This window comes from Saccopteryx bilineata, chromosome 3, assembly GCF_036850765.1.
Source record: "Saccopteryx bilineata isolate mSacBil1 chromosome 3, mSacBil1_pri_phased_curated, whole genome shotgun sequence".
In the NCBI taxonomy this organism is placed as follows: Eukaryota; Metazoa; Chordata; class Mammalia; order Chiroptera; family Emballonuridae; genus Saccopteryx; species Saccopteryx bilineata.
Window position 1 is genome coordinate 31,621,922 of NC_089492.1, and position 24,568 is coordinate 31,646,489.

The following is a 24,568-nucleotide window of genomic DNA, read 5'->3' on the forward strand; positions in this document are numbered from 1 at the left end:
CTATCTAATTCAAGAATGGCTTATACTGCAATATGAAAGGGAACAGAAGAATACGCCTTGGTTTCCTCTTAAAGGAGTAAAAAAACTCTCTTCAAATGGCTATTTTAGAAGGAATTTCTACACTGGGTGAGAGGGAGGCTAGATATCTCTGAAGTTCTTGGAAGCCCACCATATATAATTATAGCTGAATACAGCAAACCAAAGTTTAAGCTAGATTTAACAATCTAGTCATGGGTGTTCTCTTCCTCCCTTGTAGTTCCAAGTATATTCCTGCCCAAGGCAACCTAAGTTGTTAGAGAACTATCTTCAAACAAACTTGGTAAAATAAAATTATGTGGCAAGCAGTTTCTAATAACTTTAGATATTGTGCCACCTTGATATATTTTCTGAGATATTCCTATTACAACTTTTATTTCAAAAAGCAGATCCAATAAATATTAAGGCCTTTATTCATTGCCTTTTTATCCATTCATCTTTTTCTTCACTAAAGTTGTTCTTTGGATGATATGTGGCACTCAATCAACCTGGATGAATTAAATTTCAACTAAGTAAATAAGGTCAAAAAGTGTATAAACAGCCTGACCAGGCCGTGGTGCAGTGGATACAGCATCGGACTGGGATGCCAAGGACCCAGGTACGAGACCCTGAGGTCGCCAGCTTGAGAATGGACTCATCTGATTTGAGCAAAAATCTCACCAGCTTGGACCCAAGGTCTCTGGCTCGAGCAAGGGGGGTTACTCGGTCTGCTGAAGGCCCGCTATCAAGGCACATATGAGAAAGCAATCAATGAACAACTAAGGTGTCGCAATGCGCAACGAAAAACTAATGATTGATGCTTCTTATCTCTCTGTTTCTGTCTGTCTGTCCCTGTTTACCCCTCTCTCTGTTAAAAAAAAAAGTGTATGAACATATTTAAGATGCACTGTACCCAGTCACTTCCAACCTGAGAAAGAATAACCGGACCTTGAGAACACCCGCCCTGAAAGCCCAAGAGGCAGAATAGCGGGATAAAGGGTAGTTAATGGCACTACTTTATTCTTTTTTCATGATGCTATTAAATAATCTTCTATCTTTATATGCATGAAAATAAGTTATTAGATAATTTCTGATAAGTTATTTCTACAATCTTAATTGCTCTATTTGAATCAGGGTAGAACAATATCATTTATGTTGATTAGCAAGGACACAAAACAAATGACACCTGAAAAAGCTGATCCTGGGCCCAAATGATAAATGTACTTGATGATATAGGGTGATGAGATCAAAGTACACTTATAATTTACATAATTTAAAGAAATAGTAGATTAGTAAGAAAAGATAGAAATTGTAACAGAATATGATGAGTACCTTTTAGTATCATTTCTAGCATTTGCCTCTGTAGTTTGTGTTAAAAATACATTTAATTTGAAGGGGGATAGATTTTAATAATTTTGATAAATAGAAACATACACTATTTAGAAGTAATGCACACAACCTAAAATAAATAGGCAATAAAATAATCTACATTATGAACAGTTGATATAAGTATTAAAAACAATTTCTAAGTATTTACTGTCACTATTTTGATTCCTAAGAAACACTATTCTTATGTTAAACTTCATAAATATGTGACAGGTATGATAAAAACAAATGATATAGAATCAAAATACCTACTGTTATTAACATCAGTCACTTATTTTCAAAAACATTTATTTTTGTTTAATATCCCTACCTTCTGTCTGGAAGAAAGTAAATTTTAACATAAGGATTCCTTGGCCTCCCATCTTCCCTGGAAGGGAGATCCTTTGCTCCCAAAATTGTCACTATTAATTGGTGACCAACCTTGTCAAACCATAGTTTTATCTGAAAAGCAAAAATATTCATTTATCAGCTCAAATATTTTCTACCATAGTTTTTATAACGCAATCTTCATTTATCACATTCTCTTACACTAAAACTATGACAAATATAAATTTCACTTAGTAAATTGCATTCAGTTAAAATAAAAGGATATGCTTTAATAACTTCAATGAATAGAGGAATTAATTCAAGTATTTTAGTTTGATCACTTGGATTTTTGTTATCTTACTTTGATCTCTTATTAACATTCACATTATAATTATACTACCAGAGCTAAGGACTTTCTATACAATGAATACTGCCTTTTATCTTTATGTAAGAATCTCTGTAGTTCATTTTGGCTCCTCTACAATATTGAGCTGGAAATAAATGCTCAAAATGAATTGAATAGATAGTAACTTGTTATATGGCATTAATAGGACATTTTTAAGCACATGTTTTATATGATTCCATAGCAGAAAACATTTCAAGGGTAAGCAACAGGGGATTACTAGTAGCTTTAGTTAACAGACTCCTTAAGTTCACATTTAAAACTATAAATTTATGTTTCAAAATTTTTAAACATCTTTTTTTGTTTGTGATTTAAATGTTTTACATCCTTTGAATAATAAGAGTATATTTTATAATTTGAGGTGAGATGATGTGAATAATTTCTTTTATTAAAATAATTTCTTTATGCCATAATTAGGAATTGGAACATCACATCCAGCTGTTAAATTCATTTAACAATTGTCATCTCCCACACACATCTTCAAACTCCCACACCTAGCTAGCTGATTCTACTATGTCAGGATCTATGAAGACTGTGGCTCTAACCCACAAGTTGGTTCAGAACTCACCTGACTATTATCTTGAAATTGAATCAAAAATTAGAAATTTGGGAATAAAGTTGTATTCATAGAAAATGTATTATTATGGTTTATTTTATGGTACATATATCTATAGACATATAGATATATGTTAATAATTGAATTTTTCTTTTAATTTGAATATACAATGTTTCCAGCAGTCTAACAATTTTAAATATACACCTCATGTCAGGCCTTCCCTCTCTTCTCCAAAGAGGACAGGCAGGTCTAGGCCAGGCTGATATGGCTTTGTTGAGCCCCTCACTCTGGATCTTAGAGAATGAAAAGTTGAGCAAGAGAGGAGGAAGACAGACAGCCCAAAAGTGTATATAAAATTATGAATGTGCTTTTCTTTTTGTCAAATGGAATTACCCGTCTTATAGAACAATAGTAAGAAATACTTAAATTTTAAAAATTATAATTATTACTTTTTGTTGTAAGTCCTATGTTTAATACAGATATTATGTTGCTTTTGTGTAACAAAGTTTTCCTACTAGAGCTGCTCAGTTCAAACAGAGTAGAAAAGACTGTGGCTCACGAACTTCCTGCATCACAGTTATATGGGTTCTTTGTGAAGCAGCTAAAAATACCTCTGCTCATTTATCACCAACTGAATCAGAATAGGGTCCAGAAATTACCCTTTTAACAGTCTTGCATGATTCTCATGGACATTACAGTTTGAGAACTATGCCCTTAAATGAAAGATATCACCTGAAATAAAAAGCCTCTAACATTGGAATGGAGAAAAAGTTCAAATATTTTCTTCCATAACAGTGTGAGAATATAGATACAGATGAGAGTATTTGGGGAAAAGAGACTACTCTGGCAAAAGACATGAGGGCAAAACAAAAACAAAAACAAAATGGTAACAAATACAAGAGTGTCTTGTATATAAGATGAAACAGAGATGTTGTCACATGTATGCAATGTGTTTCCTCTAAAGTGTGTGATCAAAACCAGACTAATTTCTGATATTCTCTGTTGCCTATGCAAATAAAAAACTTTAGCTTTTTTTCCATGTTATTAAAAATCCAACATTAGACACTTTAATGAAAAAAATCTAAAAGGCTAAAAGAAGTATTCCAATAAACTTTACACTTAAGAAACAAAGAAACAATGTTCATTATTAGGCTGTCATACTTAATAGAGAAAATTATTGATTTCTGTTAGTATTCTTTTTGAAGGATGAAGACTAAGCAACTATAACCATCTCCATAGGCAATATTTTTACTCCTTTGAAATAATTAGATTTCAAAGAAATATACATATTTAAATATCTAATTTTGAGATATATATATTTCAAATATCTGATAAAGAGAATTCCTTTTAGAATTTCTTTATGCCATGGAAAACCAAAAATATCACTTATTAATGATATTCATTTTTTGTAAAAACATATTAGGCATATGGCTTTCATATTTTCATATTTAAGTTTATTAAATTATACTTTACAAATATATAAATGTTAAAATATATAGATATGAAATAGAAATTTTATCAAAATTACACTTCTTTGAGAAACTGTCTTAAACTGGGCATTTGATCAATAGCTCCAATTTTTACTTTCTATTATAGGACTTGCATTGAAGTTTTTAATAGATATCCAGTTCACATTATCAAAGCACATTTTATTAGCTAGATTATTTTATCAGATTTCAAAACTCTTTATGTCTTCTTTTTAAATGAATAGCTAGTATGTATATCTGTTTATTCCCCAAACATAACAAATGTATTTCACAATTCTAGATATGTCATACTTTTTTATAGTTACCTCATTTTCATTATCAACAATTTTGGTACTATTTTAACATAATTATAATCCCAGCTTTACCATGTCACCATTTTTAAATTTCCTAAGCAGATCCTAAGCAGCACAGGTAAATTTTATATTGTATATTAACTACAATAATTTTAATTTTTGAAATTTAAACTAAATTAGTATTCAAAACTAGCAATAATGAAAAAACATGCAGCAAAGCAAGGAAAGCATAATACTACTTTAAAAAAGACTATATTGACATTATCATAAAAGGGTTTCCTAATGAAAAGAGGCAAACAACTTGTACCCAATTATTACAGTAAAATTAAATGAAATTACAAGTACAAAATGTAAACAAAATAAACCCAACACATTTTATTTGGATTGTGATTTTGTTCTTTCAAAGTAATATATTTTCCCAATGCCAAACCTTATATATAATATGTATAAATCCATATTTTAGATAAGGTACAAATTTATTTGCCAATCTCCTCAAGGAGTAACTGCTTGGAAAATGCAAAAGAATGTAGATGTTAAGTGATATAATGAATGATTTAAAGAGACAGCAACTATGTGTAATAAAGGTAAATAGCAACAGTATAAAATTAGCTATTTCCTTCAAGTTACATATATAAGCAGAATCTACATTAAATGCCACTCTGAAACCTATGAGTTTTAGTATTCAGTTCATCACATAAATTCACTAATAAAAATTGTCTCTTTAAATTTTTATTTTATTTTAATTCCCATGCAGAATTTTACAAGGTGGCTCATAAAATGATTTGAGAGTCAATAATATGGCTTGGAGCAACATACCAAAAAAAGTTTTCCTACTACGCATTTTCCAAAAACATACAAATAAGGGATAAAACACAACTTCAGTTTCTATCAGGCAGACAAGGCCTTTACCTGAACCCTAGGAACAAAAGGCGTTGTTCTTCTACTAAGGCTTTGGCTCTGGTAAGCAAAATTAAAGAAAAAAGCAATAAAACAAAACCAAAAGGACAACACGCTGGAACTAAAAGACCAAAGTAAAAATAAACACATACAACTACCCCTTAAATATAACTTTTCCATGACAATATATATCTAAAGTAAGTATGTCAGTGTAATGAATAAATTAATTTTGCCAAAATGCTAAAATATATAAAATCTTAGGATTTTAAAATCAGGTTTTTAAATGCAATCAACATAACAGGAATTAAGACTGAATGTAAAGTAACATATTCAGGCTCATAAATTCTGAAAGTATGAGGAAAAGCAGAACACAACAGCCAAGAAATTTCAGGTTTCCCCCTTAAACATACTATGTAGAAAAAAATCACAGTCCAAAATGAAGTTAGATGAAAATGCATTATAGAATTATTAGTGCAAAGACATCTGTAGAAGTAGTTGTGTGACTTCTCCAAAATGATATGTTTAACAAGTCTAGAAAACATTAGCCAAGGTGGCATAGCATTTATTCTTAAAAAAAATAAACACAGTAACATAAAAGTATGCTGGAATGCATTAATTAGGTGATTCATACTTTAAGAATTTATACCAGGTTCTAATATTTGAAAAGCATTTTCAGACACATCATATTCTTTTAGAGAGAACACTGTTCATAGCTAATCATACCTATTAATGACAATATCTCCCTTATTTTTATTTATACAGTTCTTTATATTTTTCCAAGCCTTTACTGAGCATTTATTGCAAGTTCACTGACTCCAGCACCACCAAGCAGTAGTTGGTATTATCTCCAATTTGTAAATGAGGAAGCAGAAACAGAACAATAACAACAAGAACTAAAAGCTAGATACTCAAACAGAAGTAAATATAGTTTAAGGTAAAAATAAAGTCCACTTATGATTAATTCTCTCTGTTTCATATTCTTCGAGTAAAATCTAATTTCATTTGTCTTCTGACTTACGTATTTTCATTTGAAACTATTTCCAACAAAGACACCAGAATAATCAGAATTTTGTACCTTTATTAAGGCATGTCAACAGTTAAATCAGGAACAAAATCAGATGTGTAACTCTTCCAACCAATGGGTTTGGAAATAGATTTTAAAGCATTTAATTTTGTTTCTTTCACCAAAATTCCATTCCATTCCTTAAATTTCTCATGGATGTCTCTATTGTCTAATTCAAAGATCTGTAAATACTTAATGGCTCATACAGTTCCACTATATGGAAACAGTTAACAAGTACTGTAAGGACTGTTGCCCAAATTATCATCAGACTTACACTTTATAAGACCACAACAAAAACAGACCTTAAAAACAGACTATCATTCAATCATGAGTCATCATTCTCTCTCCAAAAACTAAGGCACTCTCAAAACTAAGCTGTCTTCCTTTTTGTGGGGAAACATATCCAAAGGAACAAAGATGTTACTGACGTCTGTGTGCTTAACTCTAGGTGGATATTTCTCTACCAAATGAGGAAAGGATGTATAAAATGCGTAGAGATTAGACATGTGGAAGGAAGGGACTAACAAGATACTCTATTTAAAAAATTTATTTTCTTTGTCCTCTCATACATTCTACCTCTTTTAGATAAAAAATATCAAGGTAATAAAAGCATATATTACTTCATAAACTAAAAGACTACTTTAAAAGGACAGTGTTTTAAAATAAATTAACCTTTTAAGGAAAATGTTGTCAACCATTTAAAATGATCTCAAATGAGTAATTCACAAGTTCTGAAATCAACTGTCCAAAATCAATTACAATTTAAACCTAACCTTCATCCATAAGTTTATACATTAAACTTAATAAGACATATTTTGTTTTATTAGTTTTTTAAATTGAGGTAAAATTCAAATAGCATATAATCATTTTTAAAAGTGTACAACTCAGAGGTATTTAGTGTATTAACAATGCTGTGCATCCACTTCCTTCTAGTCTCAAAACTTTTTCATCATCATAAGAATATCATGTACCTGTTAATTTAATCACTCCCCATGTCCCCATCATTCCAATTTCTGGCAACTCCTAAGCTGCTTTCTGTCTCTATGGATTCTGGATACTTCACATAGGAGTGATAAAATAGTATGTGTTTCATTGCAACTTGTAATTAATATTACTTCATTTATTTTAAACATAAAATACTTGTTATCTATAACAATTCAGCCTCATCCAAATAAAGAATTTGAATTTAAAAAAAAAACAAAAAAAAAACTATGACTGACAAGTTTTAAAAAGACCATAGAGCTTCTAAGGAGATAGATACATAATTATTCTTCGGTTACTTATGCCCTTTAAATAGGCATATAAAATGGATATGTACAACATTTCCAAACTCATAACTGAAAATGGAGTCAGAAAAAAATAAAACAAAGTAACATAGGGAAACATTGCAACCATAAATCAACCACAGACCCTAGAGTAAAATAAGATTGTCAAAAAGAATCAGTGTGTTTCTACAGTAAAAGAGAATTCTATGCCCATTCCTCACTTATAAAAGAATTGATCGCTATATTTTATCTTAACTCTCTATCAAAATAACTAGCCAAAAACTGAACACTAAATTTGAAATATTGAGAAAAATTTAAAAACAAACCCCTGAAAAAGGAAAAAGCTAAATTATGGAAGTGCTGACAGTGAAGAAGCTAACAGACAGCCCAGGTGCCATAAACATGAACTCATACTGATGTTCTCACTAAGTACATTAATGGCACTTTGGTAGTTACTCCTTAAGTGATCACAAGCAGCAACACAATTCAAGCATGGAAAGAAAATAAAGTGTATAATTTTTAAAAAGTCATCACAGGACTGAGCATGAAAGCCTAAGCAACAATTTGCATTATAAGTATATTTCCTATTTGAGAAAATATCAGTCCACAAACTGACATAAATATATTAGGAAGGTTGCTCACATACTGTACAAGTTATCTTTGTTTTCAGGCATTAGCAATGTTATGATTTTGTAAGTGAGTTATGGGCCCAGGTAAAATCTTACCAAAAGCTAAGTGCCAAAAGATAAAACAGAAGGATGTAGAAATTGTAATTTTGCCTCGTGACTTCCTAGGGCTGGTCCAAAGAGCGATTAAAGTGGACACGGATTTTCCTATATTCTCCATCGTTACAGCAAACCAAACTGTCTCCAGTTGGCAGAAACAGGATTGAATATAAGGTTATTACCATATCTAAAGAGTATCTATCTTGTTTATGTTTTTCTGCATGCAAAGAATAAATATAATATTGTTTCATGAGGGTAAAATTCACATTAAACTTGTTCACTGCTATATTCTCAGCTAAGTATTATGGCTGAACTGGGGTCAGACCTTAATATATATTTCTTAAATTGATAACTGAAGTTTAATTTAGTAAAAACATTTTGGAAGAAAATCTGGGAAACATTTTAAGAAACTTAAATTTTTCTTTTCCTTTCATATTCTAATTTTATTTCTGGAAAGTTATCCTAACAAAAGAATTTTATTCTAACAAAATATGCAAGATTTATATTAAAGGATTTCCATGGCATCATTATTTGTAATAATATAAGTTAGAAATGAGCAAGATATCCTATTATAACAAATTAAGTTAAAATGGAGTATTAAATATCTATTAATATCATTTAAGCAGAATTTTTAAAAAAAGTTTAAAAGAAAAAGTACACAGTATGTTAGTAAATAAAAATTCAGTTTTGCAAACAGTATTCATGGATCTATTACAGTTTTGTTTATAAAATTATATGTATATGAATATTATATTTTATATAACAGAAATTATAGGTAATTTTTAATTTTTATTTGCCTGTACTTTCCAGCACTACCACAACAAATATTATTATATTTGTAAACTATATCTTATTAGAACATACCCCTTCCAAGTCATAAGAAAATGATAAAACGGTACATATTTAAAATTATAATTACATGGATTTTTAAACCAGCATCATTTACAAATCTAAATACTATAACTTTATCCCATTATATGTATTATAAGTAAAACTTTTATGTTTATATTTTCACAAAATATTTATCAATGTTACTTTTTTTTTTTTAGTGAGAGGATGACTGATAGAGAGACGGAGTCCCACAATGCCCCAACCTGGATACACTTGGCAACCCCGTCTAAGGCCAATGCTTGAATCAACAGAGCTATCCTCAGCACTTAGGCTGATGCTCGGACCTACTGAGCTATCCTCAGCCCCTGGGGCCAATGTTAAAACTAATTGAGCCACTGGCTGCCAGAGGGGAAGAGGAAGAGAAGAGGGAGAGGAAAGAAAGAGAAGCCGATGGCTGCTTCTCGTGTGTGCCCTGACCATGGACTGAACGCAGGACATCCATACACTGGGCTTATGGTCTATCCACTGAGCAAACCAACCAGGGAAATACTACTTTTTTTTACTATATTCATTTTGAACTATGAGAAAAAACTGTGACTACACAGTTTTACCTACATGACTACAGTATGCTCCTCTCCCTTCCCTCCTAGTCCAATTTGTAATAGGGCCTTGGCATTTTAAATGAGATAACAAGGTGGTACTTATCATGGACGAATAACTTCCACTCCTTCCTCCTCAACAAACTGAAGCCAGATACACACACACACACACACTTAAACACATTTTTTTTATCTACAGGCATCATCCAACTACCCAGAACATTACTTACAGAGGAGCTATTTAAAGAGAGCCATAAAAATCACTATTTCCTAAAATGGTGAGAAAATAATATATACATTTGTAACCATAAATGACAACATCTGTACTGTCAATATACATAAAAGAAAAGTAAAATGATGTCATTTATTGTGGAAAGATGAAAAAAGGCCATTGTTCTCAAATGAAAAGTTCACTGTTTATGAAAGAGAAAGGAAAAGAAAATAATAAAGAGAAGAAATTCATTTTAGTAAGACATTTACAATCTCCCAACAGCATTTCAATTTTCTTTCTTGCATAATTTTTTGTAATTGTCACCTTTTGACCCAAGTAGTCCCACAACAGACAAGTCTAAATACTCTTTCAATAATACCAACATGTTAATTGTGTTTATAAAAATTCATTAAAAATCAAATACCTCCTTTTCTCCCAAAATGATAACAGGAGACATTATGTATCTTATTTAATAGGTTTTTCTATTGCTCTTAAAATAGCCCAATAATAGCTTAATTTTAATTATATTTTTATCCAAAGTTCAGTGTCTGAATTTGGAGAATCTAAATAGTTCTTAATACCCATAATGTTTCAAGTTAGTAACTTATTGACAAAATTGTCAACATTAACCTGTATGTTTCTAACATGTAATTGGATAAATTTTAATATTTTAACATTTTTAAATGATTTTAAAAAGGAAAGAAAACTAAAGAAATTAACAAAAAGTGAGGGCTTACAATTGCAAAGACCTTCTCAGATAGACATAAAACACATAATTGAACTTTTAACTTAATTTTTAAATTACAGATTACTTAATATGAAGTCATATGTGTACTCAGTAGTCAAGTGTATATTTACCTATACACTGAGTTTTGTCTGTTGACAAAAGCATCTCAAGTATTATATTTCAAAGCAATATTCATTCCCCATTCAAAATTTCCTTAAGGTTCAAAAGCAAAATAAATAAATAAATATACCATTTTTGTATAGTGCAGAATTTTTATTTCCCTTAAAAGTTTACAACACATTATAGTCATTTTAGGATAGTAAGCAAAAACCATAACCTTGACATTTAAAATAATGTTACTAAAATAAAAAATAATTAGTTATCTTCACAAATTCTAACTCTCATTGAATTCCAAGAAACCTAACTCTAATAAAGAAGGCACTATGGTAACTAAATTAAAATTGAATGTCAATTAATTAAAATTACTAAGAATGAGAAAGTTGATGGATAAAAGCACAATTATATTCTAAGAAGAAGTTGGTTTACCAAAAACTAGCAACATATAATAAAATACTACTTGATATTCAAAAAAGAGATATTAATTTAGTGATTACATACTGAAAGTTGTCCAGATAAGAACTGTGGAACATCTCTCAACATGCCGGGACTCATGGGAGAGGTAACGGAAATAGAAGGACGGTCCATTTTTTGAGATTCGAATGAGCTAGAACCTGAAATGGTAATTATACATAAATAATAATAATAATGTCTCTTTATTAGTATTTAATAATTTTCATCATAAAGCTCTTAAAATTTTTTAAATGTCTACAGAATGTCATAGACCATTTTCATAGACACGATGTCCCAAATACACTTAGCACATTTTACTGAAGCATAAGTGAAGCTTAGGGATTCTCTTAAGACCAATGAGAAACCATTTTCTGTGCCAATAAAGCAGAGTCAGACATCTATCTCAAGACTCACTTACTTTTTTTAATATGTACTAAAAACTCTTATTTTACAAAAACAGTAAGAAAAATTTTAAATAGAAACTTAAGTATGAAAAACCAAAGCCTAAATTGACAAGGCAATTTGAGGATGCTCTAACTTTGTAATACTAAAAATGTAAGTACTAGAATGTTAATGATAAAAATGTTTGCAGGAAGTGATTTTTTAACCATATTTGAAAGAATAAGTTAGATAGGCAGAAAGGAAGTGGACTACAAAAAAGAAACATAGGAAAAAGCAGAAGCACAGTACTCTGAAGTGGTATGTATGAATTTATTTGTATAGAAGGGAAGGAACATATTGAAAAGTGAATAAAAATGGGGCTAATGGAATACTGGAGGGATTTAGTGCCTGGATTCATTTTGGCAGTATAAAATAGCCATGATAAATTCTTATGAATGAAGTAATAAAAACAGCATTTCAGGAAGGTGAGTTTACCACTTATTTAAAGTGCACATTGAGTTGAGAAACATAAAAAACAGTCAGGAACAAATGGAATTCAATAATAATAAGGAAGGTGGCAAAAATAGAATAGAAAGAATTCAGGTGCTATCTTAAAATAAGAAAATGAGGACTCAGAAACCAATTAGATAAGAAATATAAAGGAAAGCCCTGGCCGGTTGGCTCAGCGGTAGAGCGTCGGCCTAGCGTGCGGAGGACCCAGGTTCGATTCCCGGCCAGGGCACACAGGAGAAGCGCACATTTGCTTCTCCACCCCTCCGCCGCGCTTTCCTCTCTGTCTCTCTCTTCCCCTCCCGCAGCCAAGGCTCCATTGGAGCAAAGATGGCCCGGGCGCTGGGGATGGCTCTGTGGCCTCTGCCCCAGGCGCTAGAGTGGCTCTGGTCGCAACATGGCGACACCCAGGAGGGTCGCAACATGGCGACGCCCAGGATGGGCAGAGCATCGCCCCCTGGTGGGCGTGCCGGGTGGATCCCGGTCGGGCGCATGTGGGAGTCTGTCTGACTGTCTCTCCCTGTTTCCAGCTTCAGAAAAATGCAAAAAAAAAAAAAAAAAAAAATTAAAAAAAAAAAAAAAAGAAATATAAAGGAAAGAGAAGAGATGACAATAAGATTTCAAGTCTTGTAGCCAGACACAGGGGCCAAGAAAGTGCCCTATGCATGTGTCTTCTTCTCTGCACAGTACCATGCTGATCTTCCCTGGGATACAGGACACTGAGAAATCCTGTTTGAAGGAATTAGTGGAAAAGTTAATTGGGAGCACAGTGACCCTGAGACATCCCAGGGGAGATATAAAACAGGTAACTAAATATATAGATGGCACCAAATGGATAGTAGACATTAGTGTTAGGAATTAAACTGTAAAATGTCTCCCTAATTGGAGGCACACATAGATAGAATTCACCTCTACAGAGAGTGTAGTGTAAAGTGAAGGGGGAAATGGCTAGCCTTAGGATCAGACGTAATAGTGAGACCTTTTATAGATTCACACATAAAAATAATGCTTTTTATAGTAAGGAATAAGCTCAATTTTCTACATGTTCAGCTTCAAGGAACCAGAAAACATTTGACAGATTGTATTCTTTAAACATCCAGTGATGAAAAGACAATGATAAATAATTTTTATATGTAAAATTAAGAGTCATGTGACAATAAAACCATATGAACAGAAGAATTTATTGAGGGACTAAAAACAGAAGTTAAGAATTGGGCTTTGGAGAAACCTATTCTTTAGCATTTTTATAGAATAAAAGATTAACTCTGATTTGAGAAATGACACCTGTCTTCTCAGGAACAATTTTGGAATTGTTCCATATTGTTCATAAAATATCTGAATGAAGTAACATAAATTTATAAACTGTGTGTACTTCTTAGGGTTGTTTTAAGAACTGTGATAATATAGGTACAATACCAAGCAGTTTTAGAAACTCAATAAAATAAAAGTGATAAAAATAATATTATTATACATAATTATTATCATTATATTAGTATTTATTATGTTATAGTTTCATGTGATCATGATACTGTTTTTGACAAAATTATTTAACATCTAGCCAAAAATACTAAATCAAACACGTCATTTGATCATATTTTTAAGTATAGAAAACTGACATTCCAAAGAGATTTCACCTATCTGGTAAGGATTTTTAAAATTTTTAAACTTATAAAATTTAAAACAGCCCTATTTTGAAAGGATATCCTCAATTATTATGCATACAGGAATCCAACCACTTACCACCTTCATTGTAACCCACATGGTCTAATCATCTTGCCACTAAAATACTGAAATAGTCCTCTAACTGGTCCCTCTGCTTTCACATTTAACTCCATTTAATATATATTCAACAAAGTAGCTAGATTTTAAAACATAAGTCTTTCATCAACCCATATGATGGAGTTCTTAACTTCCTTCAGAGTAAAAGGGAATGTCTTTACAGTGGTTTATAAAGCCAGCACTTTGGCCCATTTCTGTCCCATCTTCCTTCGCACCATTCTCCCCCTTGCTCACTCTGTTGCTGCCAAACTGGACTTCTTGTTTTCTTTAAATGCATCTTAGGTTTTTCTGCACGGAGACATTGAATGTCTGGATCCTGTACCAGGAAAACTTTTCCCCCAGATAGCCAATCATTCAAACCTTTGCGCAAATCCTTCCTTCTGATGTGGTGTACCCTACCAGTGTATTTCAAATTGCAACCCTCTTCTCTTCTTTCACAATATCCCTTATCCTGCTCTCAATCAATAAAGAAACGTAGTTCACTGGGGGAAAAAATCATTAGTTTAACATCTAAAATAGCACTTTAAATAATAAAAAGTATTATGTGTTTAACATTATATAAAATAAACTTATACAATATGTCTATTGTTCCACTACAAATCTGAGGTTACACCAGAAATATTATCCCATTTTCTAAAATATACGTCAATAAGAGCATATATAATTATTCACTAGATTGTCCCAAGCATTCCCCATTTATTCCCCATTTACTGAGGCTTATGTTACATAGTAGTCAATTTTTAAAGCAGGGGAAATATTGGGGGGAGTAAGTGAAATTTTGGGAGTGATGCCATATTCATTATTTTTTATTGTGATAGTTTAACATATATGTCTGAATGTATCTGTGTATTTTCAATATGTATAGTTTATTGTAATATACTCCAATAAAGCTATCTAAAAATAGCTGTAGTTAAAACAGTGTGGCAAAAAAACTACCTTGAAGTATTATAGACTTTTGTACTTTTTCTCATAACATAAAATAATATTAAATTTTTAAACTTTATATGATTATAAACTTGATAACAAGATTATTATATTTTCAGCACTGGTAGTGTAGTTTAGCTGGTTAGTGTGCTGTCCCAATACTCGAAGGTTGTGGGTTCGATTTCCATTCAGGGCACGTACAAGAATCAACCAATGAATGCATAGACAAGTGGGAAAACAAATCGATGTTTTTGTCTCTCTATCCTCTCTTTCTCCCCCCTTCCCCTCCTCTCTAAAAAAAATTATAAATAAAATAAGTAAAAAAGATTATTCTATCTCCTACTTTGAATTAATAAATAAAATATTTCATTTTACCCCTGATGAATGACATAATTAATAACATTTTCTTCAAGAATAAATGAAACTTACTGGACTCCAGCTGTGCATGTGTGCTATCAGGTATTCTAGGTATATCTCTAAAATAATAGAAAAAGAAAACAAGAAATAATTGGAACAATTAATGCAACTGTTATTTTAATCACTATCAATATTATAACAGGACTTCATAAAATGAACAAAATTGTCTATGATAGCAATGTTACATAAATAAGAAAAAAATAAGCCATACTATTATTAATAAAACTATTCTTGGTTAAAATTAAATACTTCTCAAATATTAAAATTCATACATATATATCATATTTGTAAAAACATCTTTTATTTTCTATATGCCTCACTATACATTGTCCATACTAAAAATTTTCTGCATTCAACAAGTTTTATAGATACATTGTAATTCTATTCCATTGGTTATTTTACTTGCTATTGTTCTAAACCAATAACATTAAAATGAAAATAAAATATCACCAAGACAAAAAGGAAAATATTCAGATTCTGATTGAAAATGTTTAAATGATGGGTATACAACATAATTGAATGTCAAAATGATGTGGAGATGTTTTCTCTAAATTGATATACTCTAGTTGACCAATGTCACCACATTCAAATTAATTATCTAAATAAAATACTAAAAAGAAAAAAAGAATGCAAAAGTTTAAATGTAATAGATCTACTGAGAAGAATGCAAACATGTTTTCTTTGGGACTTTATTTACACCAAAAATATGTATATTTTGTTTGAGATTTGCCAAAAAATGTAGATATTAATGATTAAGATTATTCAGAAAATTACATAAAAGAATATTTAAAACATTAAACAAAAATGTTTAGAGAGTATTTTTTAATGTGAAGAAATATATTTGATTAATAAACTAAGCCTGATACAGTACAATATTACAATACAAAACTTTAAAAACACAAAATGAAAAAGAGAATTTGTGTGCCAGATTCATTACATTTGAAAGGAAAACTTCTAGTGGTTACTAGAGAGAAGGGAACGTGGGGGAGGGGGAAGGGAATGTGCGATGGGGGAAGGGGACTAGCATGAATGGGGAGGACGAGCAGTGGGGGGAAGGGTATAAAGAGGGACAAATATAAGGTGACAGAAAATGGTTTGACATGGGGTGATTGGTATACAACATAATAAACAGTTCAAATACTATAGAAATGTTCCCTTGAAACCTATGTACTCTTATTGATCAATGTCACCCTGTTAATTTTCTAAATAAAATTTTTTAAAAAAGAAAGGAAAATTTCAAACACTAAGTTAACATGTCATCTCTACAGCATAAAAAGAGAATAAAATACTATAGTCCAATATTTCCCAAATAAGTAAAAACTGGGTAAATATTCTACAAAAAATAATTTCTATAGCCTCCACTTTAGAATGACCCTAAATTGAACATGTATTTAATAATTCACTATCAGTTTATAAAGTTTAATTGCTTTTTTCTAACTATAATTATACATTTTACATTGGCTTAAAATATAAGCTTTTATAAAGGAAATAATACTGTGATGTTTAATAAGTAAATCTTATTGGTTCAAAGGACTATATTAATTGTCAACTTTAGAAAATTATCAATTTTAATTCTCATCTTTCATTTTGGATTTTGTTTATATGAGTCCTTTCTCTTTTTTCCTTAGTGATCTAGCCAGAGATTTGTCAATATTCTTGATCTTTTCACAGAATCAGCTTTTTTTTGTATTAATTTTTTCTCTAAGTTTTTTGTTTTCTATTTCATTTAGTTCTGCTCTAATTTTTATATTTCCTTTCTTTTGTTAACTTTGGGTTGCCTTTATTCTTTTTCTAGGTCTTTAAGATGTGATATGAGGTTGTTTAGTTAAGATATCTCTTGTTTCTTGATACAAGCCTATAATGATAAAAAGTTCCCTCTTATTACTGCTTTCGCTGCACCACAGAAATTTTGATGTCTTGTTGTCATTTACATTTGTCTCTATATATCTTTTGGTCTCTACTTTTATTTCTTCTTTGACCCAGTCATTGTTTAGAAGTATGTTGCTTAATTTCCACATTTTTGTGGATTTGTTATTTTCTTTTTTGCAGTTGAGTTCTAAATTCAAAGCCTATGGTCAGAAAATATGCTTGGTATAATTTCAATCTTCATAAATTTGTTGATGTTAGTTTTGTACTCCTACATATGGTCTATTCTTGAGAATATTCCATGCACACTAGAAAAGAATGTAAAATCTGATGTTCTGAAATTTCCTGTAAATGTCTAACCATTTGGTCTAGTGTTTTGTTTAAGGCTGATATTTCTTTTTTGATTTTCTGTTTGGATGATCAATCTAAAGCCATCAATGTTCTCTTGAGATCTCCAAGTACGAATGTGTTGTTGTCTGTTTCTATTTTTAGATCAGTTAGTAGATATCTTATATCTTTTGGTATTCACTGATTTGGTGCACATATATTACTAAGTGTTATGTCTTCTTGATACAATGTTCCCTTTATCATTATGAAATGTCTATCTTTGTCTCTGGTTATCTTTGTTGTCTTCAAGTCAGCACTGTCAGATATTTTTTTCTTTAGGTATTATTTTCTTGGAGAATCAGATTCAAACCTTACACTTTGAGTCTACTTATGTCTGTGCAGCTTAAGTGTGTCTCTTGAAGGCAGCATATGGTTGGGTTTTGCTTTTGGATCCAATCTGCTACTCTGTGTCTCTTTATTGGTGAGTTCAGTCCATTTATATTTAGGGTAATGATTGACCCTTGAGGGTTTACTATAGCCATTTATGTTTTGTTTTCTGGTAGCTCTGTGTCCCATTTCACTATTCTCTTTGGTGTTTCTGATAGTTGTTTTTGGGGTTTTTTAGTGGTGTTCCATACTTCTTTTCCCTGTTTCTTCTTTATTTAAGCTATATGTTTCAGTAGCGGCTTTTTTTGTGGGTATTTACCATTAGGTTACTAAGAGGAAAATTTTCATGATCCTAAATTGAGCATGCATTTAATAATTCATTGTCAGTTTATAAAGTTTAATTGCTTTTTCTAATTATAAGTATACATTTTACATTGGCTTAGAATATAAGCTTTTATAAAGGAAATAATACTGTGATATTTAATAAGTAAATCTCATAGGTATTTTGTCTTATGAGTGCTTCTGTACTCCATCCTCCTTTGCTACTGCAGATCTTTATTGTCGCCTCTTTTATGTTATTGTCACAGATTATCCTTGTTTTTATTGTGACCTTGTTGGAGCTTTTACTTATAGTGTTCATTTGTTTTGTTCTTTGTATCTGGTCAAATAACCTCCTTTAGTATTTCCTGCAGTGGGAGTTTTCCGGTGATAAATTTCCTCAACTTCTGTATGTCGGAAAAAGTTTTTATTTCTCCTTCCTATTTAAAGAAAACTTCAAGAAAATAAAATTCAAAGAGACAAAGAGAAATAAAATGAAGGAAATAAAGGAAAAAAAGATTTCAGTTTTAAGAGGTTACTTTTTTTTTCCAGTAGGTGTCACTGTGTTATATGCTTTAGTTCTGTGAAATTACTGGGCTGACATCTGCTGACATGTTGGTGTCACAATGATGTAGGTGGGTACACAATCACATTGGTGGATGGGATATGCTGTTAGGGCTTTACAGCTTTATAGCTTTAGCAATGGCAACCTTAGGCCTCCATGTGCTCTTCCCCAAGTCTCAACAGGTCAGAGGACCAGACACGAAGCATCTCTATTCTTCAGGGGGAAGAGTGACTCTGGAGAGTTAACTGTGGGGTCTGTCATTGCCGCTCTCCATACTCACAAGGTGAGGGATCTGGAAGGCTAGAGGGCCGCACTTTGGTTTTCTCAGTCTCTGCACTGAGGACTGTGGGCAGACCACAGGAACACTGGCTGTGACCCTGTACTCTGCTGCCATTTTGGTTTAATATTTTCCCCTCTACCCCTCAATCTCTCCGCTCCCCCTTCCAGGAAGAAGCCCAGTCACTCTGGCCTTCACTCTCTGTGTCCCAGCTGAAAAAATCCAGACAGCCCAAGTTTCCTTCCTCCCCATAATCCTGGCTGATTAAGAAAAAAAAAAGCCAGTCGCTCCTGATTTCTCTCTGGGGGAACTGCGATTGTGTCTTATTCTCTGCCCCCCCCATTTCAATCCCTCCCACCTTTAGTTCATTTGGTGTACAGATCTTTCAGGTGCACCTGCGAACTAAGCTGGGGTTCCTTCACTGCGTTATAGTTGTTCAATTTGATAAAATTTCAAGGGAAGAGATCAGGAGTATCTTCCATGCTGCCATTACTCTGGCATCCTTGACCCTCATTTTTATAATATAAAAGACATAGTTCATGAAACTGCCTTTAAAAGTAATTGTTTCTATGGTCCTCTTCTACTAATGCCATTAACTATCAACTAACCTACTAAAATAATAAAAATAATAATTGACTAAATATGTCTTATATTGTAATTAACTGTAAAAAGATGTCATGATATTTGGTAAAGTGTTTTTAGTAAAAGAAAAAATGTTAATATAATTTCTTTTTATAAGGTAAACAGACATTTTTAGATGGCACATCACAAATTCTTTAACAGTAGTCAATTTTGTGCATGTGAAAAGCATACAAACCAACTTACCCAATAGGCCTTGAAACAACAAGCTCCACTTGTGGTTCAGGTTTGGATTCCAGAATGATGTTATATACTTCCTCAAATGTGGCTCCTTGCAGTAGCCTTCCATTCCATTCTAACACTTCATCACCTAGTTTGTGTGTCAGTAATGATAATCTTAGAAAGAAAATCCAATCCATAAAATGCACTCTAAACAAAGCAATCTTAAATGGCAATGAACTCCATAGAATAAAATTACCATTATGAAACAAGAAACATTGAGAACAACTCCACTGGCATAAAATTTAATGATAAGGATGATTTTACCCAAGAGGACAGGATCAGTAAAGCAATTACATAAAAGTTGTCTCTGTGATTTCCAAGATTTTTCAGAGGTATCTTGTCCATGAATAGCGGTTAGTTCTTCTTCTGATGGGGAGCAAAGTCAGGAGCAACCTGTGACACCATCTTGGTGATACAGATACTCTAATTCTAGAAACTATCAATACCATGAAGATTTTATAACTCTTTGTTTTAGTTTTTTCAATATACATTCGGCTGAGCATCTTGTCTAAATTCTCTTGTAAGAAGCTTAATATTTAGTATCTGACTGAATCCTCTCCAAGGCACTCAAGGATCTTTTCTATCCATTACGAAAGAGATAAAAATGACACATTTTAGAAAATATGTATTTATTTAAAAAGTATGTTTCCCAAACTATGCTGGAATTTTTCAAAAGAAAAGTGAAGGCTTATGGGAAACAAAGTAGGTTAATACTAGATAAGAGTAAGAAATATCAGTAAGCAAAAAGTGATAATAATAATTAGTAACTATAACAATCTTTTTATCTAATGTGACCCAAATAATAGCATAACTTTCCATTAATGAGTAAATTTAAGTTAAATGAGCTTTTTGTTACTGATTTAATCATATTTAGAGCTGGATAACTTTTTCATAACTACTAGTGTTTAGCAAGTTAAATGGAAATAATCAAAAATAAAAACCTACCTGGTCTAAGATGTCCTACAGTATCAGCTAAACTTCCTTTTTTTACTTTGGTAATAAATGCACAGAGCCGACCTGATTCAGTCATTTTTCCTCCTACAACCTGTTTAAAGCAGGAAAGTGTTAAGGCACATATTATTCCCATGAACATGGCTGAAGATTCAAGTAAAAAATAACTAGACAATTTGCAGCTTCAAAACTATAATTTACTATACTAAAAATATTTTTTCAGTAATATAGTGTTGTTATTAAGAACTGAGTACATGTCTCAAGAGTAAGCTTTTTACATATTCCAAATGTTTTACAATTTAATCCATTATTTGTTGAAAATGTTGCATATGTAGAAAAATCAATTTATAATTTCTTTCTTTATTATAGAATTCTTAACTTCTGTCACTTCTAAAAACATGTTATTTCAGTCCTATGTAATTAATACATAGATTTCAAATGTTACAGAATATAAATACTTGTTACTTTTATTATAATTATGATATGCTACCAAAATTTAATCATTAGCCTTTTAGGCACATTGATAATATGCATGATAATGATATACTTTTCCTGAAAAAAAGTACAAAATTTACTTAACCTCTTCAGAATTAACGGGAACTTGTGACCATCTATATTTCAGTTTTTCTAATTTTATGTTTCTATCTGTATACAGGTGAGGCAAAAGTAGATTTACAGTTGTTCATATGAAAATACAACAATTAATAAATAATAATGCAATGCCTGACCAGGCAGTGGCATAGTGAATAGAGTGTCAGACTGGGACACAGAAGACCCAGGTTCAAAACCCTGAGTTTGCCAGCTTCAGCATGGGCTCATCCAGCTTGAGCCAGTGCAGGGTCACTGGCTTGAATGTGGGATCATGGATATGGTCCCATGGTTGCTGGCTTGAAGCCCAAGGTCACTGGCTTGAGCAAGGGGTTATCGCTCTGCTGTAGCCCCTGGGTCAAGGCACATATGAGAAAGCAATCAATGAACAACTAAGGAGCTGCAATGAAGAATTGATACTTCTCATCTCTCCCTTCTTGTCTGTCCCTTTCTTTCTCTCTCTCTGTCTCTGTCACAAAAAATATATACTGATCACAAAAATTAGAGGATATTTTATCGTTTCATATTCATTTTGAAATATCCCCTAATTTTTGAGAGCAGTATATATTTTTTGATATATACTCTGTCTCATGTACTCATAGCTGTAAACCTGCTTTGCCCTCTCCTGTATATCTTCTATGAAAAAAACCCCATATATATATATATATATATATATATATATATATATATATATATATTATGCTGTGGAATCATAGATGTACCTGCAAGAGAGGTCTCTTACAAAATTAATACTTGGATTCTCATCAACTGCAAGTCAATCAATATATCAGTGTTATAGAAAGCTAAGGAAACAACAGTAAGTAATTTCATTGACTAAAACAGTTTTTTTCCAAATTGAGTGAAAAATATCTGAATTCACAAACCACTGATTTGTCTTATTCCATTTATTTATTCCGAAACTGCAGTGATTTAAACTCAGTTGCAGTTCAGTTAATATTAACTATTCCTATATTTGATTCTGAAAATTAAGTATGTAAATATTTTGGATTTAGATACATCCTGATGTTAATTTATAAAAACTTTTTTTGACTTGATAAATTGTAACAGTAACAGTATTACTGACTATATTGTTATTGAAATAGTAAAATGTGTCACCCACTCTAGTAAATTCTTTTTGTTTTTTGTTTTTTCTGAAGTAAGAAGCAGGGAGGCAGAAAGACAGACTCCCGAATGCACCTGACCGGGATGCCCACTAGAGGGTGATGCTCTGCCCATCTGGAGCATTGCTCTGTTCCAACTGAAGCCATTCTAGTGTCTGAGGTGGAGGCCATGGAGCCATCCTCAGCACCTGGGCCAACTTTGTTCCAATGGAGCCTTGGCTACGAGAGGGGAAGAGAGAGATAGAGAGAAAAGAGAAAGGGAAGGGTGGAGAAGCAGATTGGCACTTCTCCTTGTGCCCTGGTCGGGAATCAAAACCAGGACTTCCACATGCTTGGCCAACGCTCTACCACTGAGTCACCAGCCAGGGCCCGCTGTAGTAAATGTTTAAATATTGTTTTATTGAATCTCATTATAACAATTTACTAAGCATTATTACCTCCATTATACAGATGAGGAGTCTGAGGCTCAGAGAAGTTTAGTTGACAATGTCATGCATTTAATAATTTCTGTACCTAGAAATCAAGCCAAGACTTCCTAACCTCTATATTACACTGCTCTAACACTATACTGTGCAGATCTGGATTTAAATCCCACCTTTATCACCTTCTTGTGACTGTGGGTAAGTTACCAAAATTTTCTAAGCTTCTTTTTTTTCTGTTGTGAGTGTTAAACAAAATGATAGATGTAAAATGCTCAGATAAGTGCCAGCCACATGTCAGTCACCCAATAAACATCAGGTGCCCAACTCCACTTACACCCCAAATTGCATAATATATTTCACTAAGTTGGAAGGAAACTTCTGTAGCAATGGTTTAACTCAAACATTTACTCTTTATTCATTCCAGTTTTTAATTCACTATACAGATGTACAAAAAGCAAACAAATAGAACTTTATTTGGTATAATTACCAAATATTTATTAGGTAATTTATAATAAAATATAAATTGATGTTTATATTAAATCTTCTAACATAAGTATTTTTGAGTTTCCAGACTTCAAACAGTTTTCTCTCTCTCTCACACACACATACACATATTTTGCTACTCTAATACAAAAATGTATAGTCTTAAATAATATATATATTGTATTTCTGAAGTTTATATGTTTAGTAATTGATAAAACTATTATTTAAATAAAATATAAACACAAATACAGACATAAAGTACAAACTGTACAAGTAAAGTAAGTTTGTGCACTGTATTTAGTATTCAAATATATAACTTGTTATAATTTTCAAAGTTATATATACCAGAATTATTGTATAATAAGGGCAATGTCTTAAATAAAACATGGAAAATAAGAATGGATAATGAAGGCAAATATTTTGAAATTCTTGAAAATGAAAAGAAAATCAACTAAACTGGTAGAGGTAGAAAGAGTTATTATCTCTTTTGCATCTCTGATAAATCTATAAAGTATTATAGAGCTAAAATCCTAAATATTTCATCACATACCTTCAAGCCAAGCATTGCTCCTGAATCTCGAGGTACACTTCCATCTTTTAGACGTTTATTTAATAAAATACGACCAATTAAACGATCTCCATCTTTAGATGGCTGCCACGTGACAGGGTGCTAACATATTGCATCAAAAAACAAAAAACAAAATTAATTTCCTTTTATGACAAATGACTCCTTATTTTACAATCTCTCTAAATTTCAGATTTCCAAAGTGTTATGATTACACAAACCAGTGTGCATTCAAAACTTTGATCAAAAGGGCTTACTATATCATGTTTATAACCTCAATTTTATATTCTCAAGTTTTTCAAAATCAAACTACTTCTAATCCTTACAGTGCTGACACAATACTCAAATTATACAGTTCTACAAAATCTGAGAAATCTTTAAAATAGTCAAACTCTAATTACATATGTGCTAAAGAATAATAAGTTCACAGGTAGAAAAGATTGAAATTCTATATAAATAAACTTACTTAAAAATGAAATTTTAATCTTCAAA

The 24,568-nt window shown here is 31.7% G+C and overlaps 1 protein-coding gene across 49 annotated transcripts in view; it reads right to left on the reverse strand.

Annotated features, from left to right (window-relative positions):
- The window catches only part of RIMS2 (regulating synaptic membrane exocytosis 2), a 653,442-nt gene that overhangs the window by 296,354 nt on the left and 332,520 nt on the right, over nucleotides 1-24,568 (reverse strand). For 26 of the 49 annotated variants that reach the window (XM_066265863.1, XM_066265876.1, XM_066265860.1 and 23 more), the window contains 6 exons: nucleotides 24,062-24,181; nucleotides 20,892-20,991; nucleotides 19,911-20,034; nucleotides 15,358-15,404; nucleotides 11,383-11,495; nucleotides 1,712-1,842 (listed from right to left, as the gene is read on the reverse strand). In XM_066265863.1, the coding sequence (XP_066121960.1) occupies nucleotides 1,712-1,842; nucleotides 11,383-11,495; nucleotides 15,358-15,404; nucleotides 19,911-20,034; nucleotides 20,892-20,991; nucleotides 24,062-24,181 (635 nt within the window). Of the gene's footprint in view, nucleotides 1-1,711; nucleotides 1,843-5,355; nucleotides 5,404-11,382; nucleotides 11,496-15,357; nucleotides 15,405-19,910; nucleotides 20,035-20,891; nucleotides 20,992-24,061; nucleotides 24,182-24,568 lie in introns of all 49 variants that reach the window. The other 23 variants (XM_066265882.1, XM_066265849.1, XM_066265862.1 and 20 more) reach the window with 1 other exon arrangement.